This window comes from Plectropomus leopardus, unplaced genomic scaffold (genome assembly GCF_008729295.1).
Source record: "Plectropomus leopardus isolate mb unplaced genomic scaffold, YSFRI_Pleo_2.0 unplaced_scaffold2586, whole genome shotgun sequence".
NCBI lineage: Eukaryota > Metazoa > Chordata > Actinopteri > Perciformes > Serranidae > Plectropomus > Plectropomus leopardus.
In genome coordinates, this window is record NW_024628112.1 from 1 (window position 1) to 10,597 (window position 10,597).

General features: G+C 37.1%; 1 protein-coding gene across 1 annotated transcript; it reads right to left on the reverse strand.

Annotated features, from left to right (window-relative positions):
• Positions 1-1,165: 1,165 nt before the first annotated feature.
• LOC121966776 (myotubularin-related protein 10-like) lies at positions 1,166-7,528 on the reverse strand (the record flags this gene model as incomplete). Its single annotated transcript, XM_042516842.1, has 6 exons — positions 1,166-1,253; positions 1,664-1,811; positions 5,255-5,339; positions 6,081-6,220; positions 7,139-7,208; positions 7,392-7,528. Coding segments are annotated over 6 exons (668 nt in total), but the record flags the coding sequence as incomplete, so codon positions are not given.
• Positions 7,529-10,597: the final 3,069 nt, after the last annotated feature.

A 10,597-nucleotide genomic window follows, 5' to 3' on the forward strand; every position in this document is an offset into this window, starting at 1 on the left:
AATTTCACCCCCTTAATAACAAGTTCCACATTGTTAAAATTCCAGAAGGCACTCACTGAATCTGTGTTTATCTTGTAATTTGTCTCACAAGAATGTTAATAAGAAGGAAGAACACACATCAAAACGGTAACTGCGGTTGAAATATTGTTCTATTAAAATACATAATGCACACTTGGGAAGGACAAATGCTAAGCTCTCAGGTTAGTTTTGAAAGTCAGCACCAGCTTCTTAAAGCATGAAAATACAAAGTCAAACATATAATTTTATTTGTTATGACGTTAGGGCTGCTCTGAGAACATGTTAAAAAGGTGCCTCAGGCAGTACAGTTCGAAACACATCTTCCATGCTGTATTTGGAGTCACTCCACAAGGTGTACATCTTCGTTATCAGGTAAAAAAGGAAGATCGTTTTTACATCATTAAGTTTGACAACTTAAACTTCCTCCAACCTTTGGGATATGAAGACTTTATAAGTCATCTCACTTTGAAAAAAAAATCTATGAGGGTGAAATCAGAAATTTTATGCTGTATGGCAACCTTTTTTCACCTACATAGAAAAAATGGACACCATTGACTCTTAAGTCTTGTCATACTGACCCCTATTGATATATAGTTTACTGCTTTTTTCTCTTTCATCTCTTTTTTTGTAATTTTCTACTAATTTTTTAAAATTATTTGTCATTATTTCTATTGGGTTTTTTTGTCTTCTTGTCTTGTTTTTTGACCTTGAGCAAAAAAAAATCCTTTCAGTTCAGCACCAACCATGCTGCTAGAGAATAAACAGGATGTGTGTATATAAGCTCAAGCGTGGCTGGTTTTGATCACCAGTGTAATTAAATGTAGTACTGCCTGAAGCACCTTAAATATGTTCTGTAAACAACCCTTCTATCATAGCAAATAAAATTGCAAGCTTGTGTCTTAGGTTTTGGTTACAAATACCAGAATTACACATTCTGTCTGAAGTCCAAGATGATTAAAATAATATTTAAAATCTGTAGAATATGTATACAAATAAAAAACAAAGAGATGTGCTATTGAATATAAAAATGCTTGGAAATATTTTTTTTTTATAGAACAGAGGCTGTTAACATGTGAATTAATGATCCAGTTTTTAATGAATAGTGTTGGGTTGAATGAGAATGTTTCTCAGTACTGAGTGCACTCACAGGGATGCGTCCTTCATTGAAGTGGGCGAAGCTTTTCTTCAGCTCGGTGTCTAAAACCTTCTGTGGAACCACGATGGATCTCGGTAGGCTGCAAAAAAACAGAGAGAACGCACCATTTTATTGACAGACTATAAACAGTAGCGTGATAGCAGCCAGGGACCATGGATGAGTTTTTCATGTATTCAACACGCCAACAGGTTTGAACATGTTTTAATTAAACTGAGTTCTTCTCTTTGTGTCTTTTATAGGAATGTATCCTTGGCTTTGCCTGACATTCAGTTTCCTTTACGTTTGCACAACAATGCCACTCCAATGTTCTGTAGTCAAGGCCTTGTGAGATGATATATTCACACATTCCTCAAGAAAGTGTTGCTGGTAGATTTAAATTGACACTTTAAGTATCTTTACACTGGCTGTGAGATAACATGAGGAGATGGATATCTGTGAAAACTGAACACATTTACATTTAGATTAAAAAAACCCAGGGTGTGATTTTACCTGGTGGACATCTCGAATCGGTCGTTGACTGAGCTGACTCTCCAGCCAGTGGCCCCGCATCTCTCCAGTTCTTGCTCCCAGTCTGAGGCAGATTCATACCAGTTCATGTGGGTGTTTCGACGACGGTTGCTTAGAAACTGCTTCATTTCTGGAGGAAGAAAGTGTGATAAGTGCAAATATTGTTTTGATGCTTATGACACTTTTTGGAGACAAAACCAGGTGCAGAGCATGATGATATTGTGACTTTTTAATTATATTTCATATAAACAGGCTTTTAACTCTTTTCTAAAGGAAAGAGTATGGAGACAAATCAACAAAAAATACAACAGTGAGCCCACATGTTTCATAAAGCCACTGCAGAGGACTGATCAGTTACTAATGGTACTCTTACCATGTGTATGATGAGGAGAGCTTATTAATTATTATTAATTCTATACAGTATGGTAATGCTAAGCTGTGGGTGCGCACCCTGTCTGTCTCTACAAATTGGGAATACACCAACCGCCAGCTACTGTATGTAATACACTGACTATAAATAAATATCTCATACAGCCCCACTTCAAAAACCAAAAGATCCCTTTAAATGACTGTTTTTCTCAATGAAGTCTGGTTTTGACAAAAGCATAAATAGGAACTGAAGCCATTATTTGCTTCCAAGTTAAAATAGGTTCTGCCACCATCCACAGCAGTGCTGATTGCTTAGCTGTTGTGTCGGTACTGCTGCCAAACTGGGGGTGTGGCAACTGACATTTACTGTATATGAATAAGTACCTCATAAAAACCAACAAATCAAAAAACTTACGGCCCACAGGCCAAATCTGGCCCATGATTGGGTGTTAGGCGGCCCTCTCCCAATTTTCTACTTCATTATGAAAACAAATTGCTTTACTTTGGTCTTTAATGCAAAGAAGGTGCCAGAGTGCATTTAAGCTTTTTCATCAAAATAGTGCCAGGGGAGGATCCCTCAGAACCCCAACAGCGGCCTGGGCTAATTATTCATATATTAATTGTTATTTTTTGTTTATTAAATGGCCCCCTGCCTCCGGTCATTTTGCAGGAGTGGTCCCCATGCAAGGCAAGTTGACTATTCCTGCTTTACAGTAATGTCGTCAACGCAGTGACCACACACCGGACACACTTGACCCCTGGGGCAGAGTTGAACTGTGGGTCATCGAGTCACTTGTTTCAGAGGGGGGGGCCTGCATTATTTATCCAAAAGCCGACAGTCATTCACAGCCTGTCCAGCCTGGCGTAGCTTCAACATAGCATAATGTATTGTACAGACGGGCTCATATTACTCTATATGGCAGTGGTACTGTTTTTTCCCCTTTTGACTAGAGGAAAATGTATGAATCCGTCATCCTGCATTATGTGTTAAAGGACCATCAGAATTTTGAAAATCCAATGATAATTTCTATTTCTACAGTTTCTGGCTATGAATGTTATGATTTTAGTTATTTTTATTTTGAAAGCAAAAAAGAAAAGAAAATCGACAAAAAACACCTTCAAAAACATCAAATCCTTGCAAGAAAGTTTTTTAAAAGAATCACCAAAAATTTTAGACAAAAAGAAATCTTTTGCCACTTTTGTTTTGTTTTTTTAAATAAAGAAAACATGCATTCCAAACCCACAGGCCTTCAGGTTAGGAAGACATGTTTTTTTTTTTTGTTTTTTTTTTTCTATAGAGTTTCAGCGTTTTGTGGAATAAAATTGAATATGTAGTCATCTCTCTTACGTGCGGACCTTGAAATAATGACTACGGAGAAATCTGGACCCAGTGGCTGGACCTGTTGGGAACCACCGCTGTATGGCACAGCCAGTTGGCTTAACGTTTAAGACTTTTTTGTTCTTATTGAGATGTGAAGTGTGTCCAGTTTGCTGAAGCAGTCGGATTTCCTCTATCTGATAGCACACTATTACGTCAAATGTAGGTTTGACCTTTCACTGATTATGCTTATCAATCACTGTCAAAATCAGACCACAAAAATATTACTGAGCTTCGCCTTAAAACCGCTCAGAGATTTCCTCACATCTGGGCATGGTTTCAACATTTTCATTGCGTCACTATAGAGGAGAATGTTTCTAATTCTGCCAACCAGCGAGGATGTGAGCTTTATATATCATTATGGTCTGCACAGCAACCATTATGTTTCCTGTTTAATATTCCCTCCAGTCATAAGAGCTGTAACATCATGTTCTAATATTACAGCAGAAAGTAGAAATAGACAGAAACAAAAATAGATGAAACAGAGTTGAAGTCAAAATGACAAACAGTGATTTTCGGGTACATTCTGTCCCCGGAGCTACAGTGTGTGAAAAGTGAGAACAGACTTGATGAAGGCACATCAGAAGAAAACTTTTAAGGATTTAGAAAGTCAGCACAGAACGTGACTAACACATTCATGCTGCCTTTCTGCTTCATGTGGGCATTCACTTCTCACTTTCACTGAGCTGTTACCTCAATGAATATTCATCACAGTGAAATATGAGCAGAAAAAAATGAATGATCGACACATTTACTGATGAATACTTTAGATCAACGAATCTCAATCATTTTCATGGTGTTAATATTCAAACAGACACACACATTAGGTTAAAGTGTCTGAAACATTCATTAATGTTCCACCTGTCATGGGAATATATGCAATTAATGCAATGCAAATGAGCATGCAAAGCCTGATTCAATGGCGGAAAATCCCTCAAAGTTGCTATTTCAGCATTAGCAGCAACTGCCTACACTGCAAAGCAACCCGAAAAATGAAAACAGACATCATAAAGAGAGGCTTAAAGAAGGTCTCACAATAACTGAAATAAATTACATCAAAATTAGCAAAGCTTTTCAAAGAGGGAGAGAAATGTTGCTACTGGTTTAGCTTTCTGCTAACCAGAGCCAAAGGCTCACAGCTGCAGCTTCAAGTTCACCTTTAGTTAAAGCATTTAATTGGGAGTGAAGTCAACTTGCACAAATTGTCATTAAATATATACATAAACATGGAAATGACTGGTCAATATACAAATACAGCATGAAGTGAATTAGTTTTTTTTTTTTTTAAATTAGGCGATAAAGAAAAACTCGATAAACGAAGCAACCCACCCAACATAGAAACCCAAGACTAAGGTAAAAATCTGCAAAAGCATTACACTGATGTTTTCTCCAAGTATTGAATAAAAAGTTGCCAAATGACATCAATTAAGTTTACCAGCTCATTTCTAATACATCTTCTCCTCTCCAGCTCAAGAGTACAGACAACATCATCAAGCCAAATTTTAACATTAGGGATGCTGACAAAAGAACGCATATTCAAAAAGCTGAATATTCAGGCCCAGCCTTTACGACAGTGGTCGTATTTATTATTTTTTAAAACTTATTTTTTTTCTTCTTCCAGATCTCTGACTACCCCAGCTTCAACAAGACATCATAAAAAAAATGTAAAAATATGTGTGCTATACTGAATAATCCTCTGTGTTCTCGGGAACACAACACTGCTGCTGGATGACAGACAGACAGGCAGACTGATCAGATGTTGTATCAGTGCCAGGCGAGGGAGAGCAGGGTTGTATACATGAAGGTGCATACATTAATCTACTCACCTACACTCCCAAGGGCAGCGTTCTGGAAAGATAAAACTGACCCTGGTTTAGGAGGCTGGTAGGTCTTGGCGATGGTGTAGGTTATCTGAGGAGGGAAACCACAGTGAGCCCATCAACATGACAAAGGTCATCAGCTTTCAACATCAATGCCCTGCAGAGACAGATCATCGGTGTATGTAGGACTGGGCTATATGGAAAAAAGTCTTATCACGATCATTTTTTTCATCTCAGTAGATGTCGATATATATCACAATATACATAAAATTAATATTTCTGTCAAGCTTAAAGGTTCCCTTTGACTCCTAAGTGAGATATAAAGATATCATAACCAGTGATGCATAATAATTATTATTTCTACTGATACCGATAAACTGATCATTTCCAGTTTCTTGTGGCTGATAAGATACCGATAACTTCTTTTAACTTGTTTTTCATTTCCTGACGGTAAGAAAGGCTGAGAGGTGGTGAGTGCAGAGGAATTGCATTTGTGCATTTTCATCAAAAAAACAACATTTTTGACAAAAGGCTGGGAGAGAGAATAATTTGGAAATTGCTTATAAAGATGCATAAAACATGGTTCACTGAAATACACACAGTAAAAAAAGGAAAAAATAATTAAAAACTAGAAAAAAAAATGCATGAAAAAACACAAAACTAATAAAGAAAATGTGTTTTTAAAGGCTGTTCAAAAAAGTGTTGTTTGCAAATTCCTGGTTTTGGGCTGTGCTCACAGCTCAATATTTAAGCCGGTGTATGACTAGTCATGCCTAAAATGAAATCACTAAATTCCTAAAATCATGAGATGCACGCACACACACACACACACCTCTATGACTTGTGCGTCAGGAGTGAGACGGTCAAACAAGAAGCAGATGACCCGCAGGTCTCTACAGTAAAGAACCAGCTCCTCAGGAGTGAACTTCAGCGAGGAGTTCGGGGTCACCAGCTTTGTTCTGTTTGGGCCGACTACATCACAGGAGGGGAGAGAAGCTTCATTAAATAATAAACAAATAAATGGGTCAAGAGCCAAAGACCCCTGAGCAGAGCCACATATGTACTATGAGAATCTAGGTTAGACCTAAAGTAAAGGCAAGGTAAAGCAGCTTTGTTTGTATGGCACATTTCAAACGACACGACAATTCAAGTGCTTTACAGAGCAAAAACATATAACTCATACTAAAGGATAAAGATTTACAATAAAAGAATTAAGAGAAAAGATGTAAAAGGTTAAGTTAATTGATAAATGATTTACAATATTAAAAAAGTCACCATAAAAAAATTAAAAATTGCAAAATTGCAGACAAGAGGTGCAAAGATGAAAAGATTATTTTAAACGATTTAAAAATTAAGTTTAGTAACATATATGGACTATAATAATCATAAAAAAACACTTTGATTTATATAGCACATTCCAAGGTAAAAAAAAAAAAAGCGTAACAGCAATGATTTTTGGTTTAATAATTTCAGTTTTTAAACTGAAAACTACTAACACTGAGGCATGAAATTGCATCTTTGTTAAAATTTTGCAAAATAGAAAAACAAAACAAAACACAGATACACTAGTAAGTCTTTTCTTATATTTCTGATTAATTAGCTGCTCAGCGTTTGTCTGCTGTAGTATTAAAACTTATTTGCTGTTACCATAGTAACCACAGCTGTCGCCAAATCAATCAACTTTAAGTCATTTTGGGTCCAAACAGTTGGTAGTAGCAACGACAGCATCACAGTAAAAGGCCTGATTTACAGTTTACTAATCTGTGATTGGACCCAAACAGGGAGTATCACATAAAAGTAACACTACTAATAAATCTCCTGTCACTGCATTCACTGAAATACTTCTTACTGATTGTGGGTAAAAATGTGGCAATGAGAATTTTTACTTACCAACCACAACCTTCTCTATGGACGCCAAAGCCACATCATGGTCTCCTAAAAGCACTGGGTCTGCATTGTCCTGCATTATGAATGTTATTTAAAGAAAAAAATATATATAACAAAGATTTTGCATAATGTTAAATATTCTTTATGTACTTCATAATGTCATCTTTTAAAAAGACTAACATTATTATTAAATTTATAACAGTGTATGATAATAATACAAGTGTTTTAATAATTAAAGCTGTTGAAAGGGACTCACGTCAGGTTTGGGACTGTCCTGAGGCACAAAGGCCACTCTGAAGTGTGTACAGAAGAGGGTCCCAGACACCCAGCCTCTTCCTTCCCTGGCGGTCAACTTCTTCCTCACCATGACAGCTCTCTGAAGTACACACTCGCCTAGTGGGGACAAGAAGGACATGAAGTCATGGGTAATGCAGGTCAGTCAAGGGTTTTTTATTGTACACGTCTGATAAAATAGCATAACTGAGTGTGTGCAGAGGTTGGGGGTGGAGGGCTATGGTGAGGATACATAACAGGAAGTGTACAGACAAAGAAACAACAGCATGGAAGTTCACTGTGTGAGCTTTTGGGAGTGGGTGTAACAAACACTTTTAAATAAAAAGGTCAAGTAGCTGTTTATTGTCCTCAGGCAACGGTGGATGGGCAGGGAGGAGCAGAAAGAACAACAAAAACACCATCATACAGATGACAGTAAATGTTCTGAATTAAATTTCACCAATTTGGTTTCTGGTAAATACTTTGAAATTTATGTATGAGTGAATTAGTTTTCTTTAAGTATTTGTTCCTTTAATGTACCAAGTGTTATTAATACAAAAAAGCTACAAATGGTATATTTTGTTAAAATTATTTCTTGTCATGTTCTCTCAAATTGTTTCTAATGGCACTACTGCACGTGAATAAAAACAAGACAATATTTGTTAAAAAGCTATTTGTAAAAAAGTACCAACTACAGCTCTAAATGGCTATTAAAGTAGCTGTTGTAGATATAAATTGAAGAATGGTTCAAATTCTGTATTGCATAAGAAATAAAATTGAGTCAATAATTAATGAGAAATGTAATAATGTCCAATGGCTGCTAATAATAATCTGACAATTACAGTAAAAGCAAAGACCAATGACAGCCCAGCAAACAGTGTTCATTTATTCTGGTGTAGGACTCATGTTGTGATCTACTGTATAAGTTACTTGAAATGAAAGCTTAAATCTCTGTTTCATAAAAGTCTATAGAGAAAATAGATGGGTTTTTTTCATCTTAAATAATAATTTTTAAAAGTTGAAATTAGGGCTGTCAATGTCAATGCGTTAATCACAATGCGATTAACATCCAAAGATGAAGTTGTTTTTTATCTATTTGCATGCTGCTATTTTGTCCTTTCAATGCACCCCTAATAGCAGTGATGCAACCACAGCAGCTTCCTGCTGCCGCACTGACACAAAACAGGACGCTACTGAGCTTCTGAAGGGCTCATTTCACTTAAAAACATCTCCCAGATGGCTCAGTTGACAAGTCAATATTTAATATTAATATTATGTACCTATATTATGTCAAACTGAATTAATATATCACCCAAGTACTTTGAGTTTGAGCTACTTTGAAGGTCTCTGAAGTTGTCTACGACATCCAAGTCATGACTTTCAGTCAGTGCAGCACTGATTTAAATTAAAAAAGTCAAGATCACGAAGTAAATTTCTTTGCATTTTTTTGACTCAAAATCAAAACCCTCTGGTGAGAATTTGCTTGCCTTGTTAATATGGGCTCAAAACTAATAGAAATGTACACATGCAGTTTAAAGTGATCGACTGACTCTGTTGAGAATAAAAGACGAATCTTTATCATTCCTAAGAGGAGAGCAAGGTTCAAGAAGCATCTGACATTCCAGCACAAAGCTCCCGAAAATAAACTTTTCTCCCAGAACAATCTCAAGCACATAAACACAGATGTGCATGAACACTTTCATGGGGCGAAACAAAAAAAAAAGGAAAACAGTTCACCAAAACACACACAACAAACACACACACACACACACACACACACACACACACACACACACACCCACACACACACACACACACACACACAGACACACACAGTGGTGAGACAGCACATTTCTAAAAGTCTCCCGCAGGAACACAAAAGCCTTTGCCAGCTAGACTGTGGGTTTCCATGGCAACAGAGTCCAGGATAAAGTAGACGTGGTAAAAATGGCCTTTTTGTCCATGACAAGAGGAGAGTTTGGCCGGACACATATGGCATGGCAAATGTTTTCATATTCACTCAGAAGACCACGAAAAAGACGGGGAAAGACTGCCGGTTCCTCGAAACAAAAAAAAAAACATTCTGAGGAAACTCAAAATTCCTTCACTGCACATGTGGAAGGAACGAGCTCGCCCCTCAAACTGAAAATGACAGTCGAGCTGTATCCCTGCTGCTGTATCTCTGCTGCTCATCGCTCTTAGCTTAGAGAATGTTTTGGGGGATATCGAAGCACAAACAGGAAACAGCCATTTTTACACATCAAACACTTGTTTATACTGTGAGAGAAAGAGGAAGAGGAGCCTCTGCTTCCAACACCATAATTTGCTGAATGCACACGAGGAGTTTAAATCTTAGGGCGTGCTCTATGATTATGCTCATGCCCTTCAGCCTCCGAAACCACGCTTGAAAGCCCCAGACTGGACTTATCAATTAAACCCGACCACACATGATCTAGCGAGAGAGATTTAAGATGCTTAGTATCACGGCGAACACAAGTGAACCCTTGTTGTCTTTCAAAAGGACAATCTGTGGCTTTCCGTGCCTCGTTTTAATGCCTCCCCAGGGTGCAACTGAGCCGAAAACATTCCTGCAGCCTGAAGATTTGAGAATTGAAGTTTCCCCTTCAGCGGAAGACGGAGAGCAGAGGCTTCTGGGCCCATTTGCACTCTTTGGTGAGATTTAAGAAGTTAGTGCTAGCAGGTGGCTCAGCCCAGAGTGAGTCAGCGGTACAAGTGAAGGTATTTTACGACACAGTTTTCCTTTAAGCAAATAAAATCTTTTATGTGCTTCCTGGGGAGCTATAGAGTGTAACAATGTATGCAGCACTAACTCAGTCAGTGGTGGAAGAAAAGGATTCAGATCATTTACTTAAGTGAAAGTACAAACATCACAGTGTAAAAGCACTCTGTTACAAGTAAAGTCCAGCATTTAAAATTTTACTTACGTAAAAGTAAGTCAGTATATTCAGGAAAAATACTTAAAAGTATTACAAGGAAAGGTAAAACAAAAAAATGAAGAAAAATCTTAAAAAACAAAAGAACAAAAAACAAACACAAAATACCCACAAAACTCCAAATTATTAAAAAGGAAAAAAAAGAAAAAGAAAACACTCTAAAAGCTGAAAATTAATTTTTAAAACAACCCAAAAACTCAAAAACAATGGGGAAAAAAAACTAAAAATTACATAA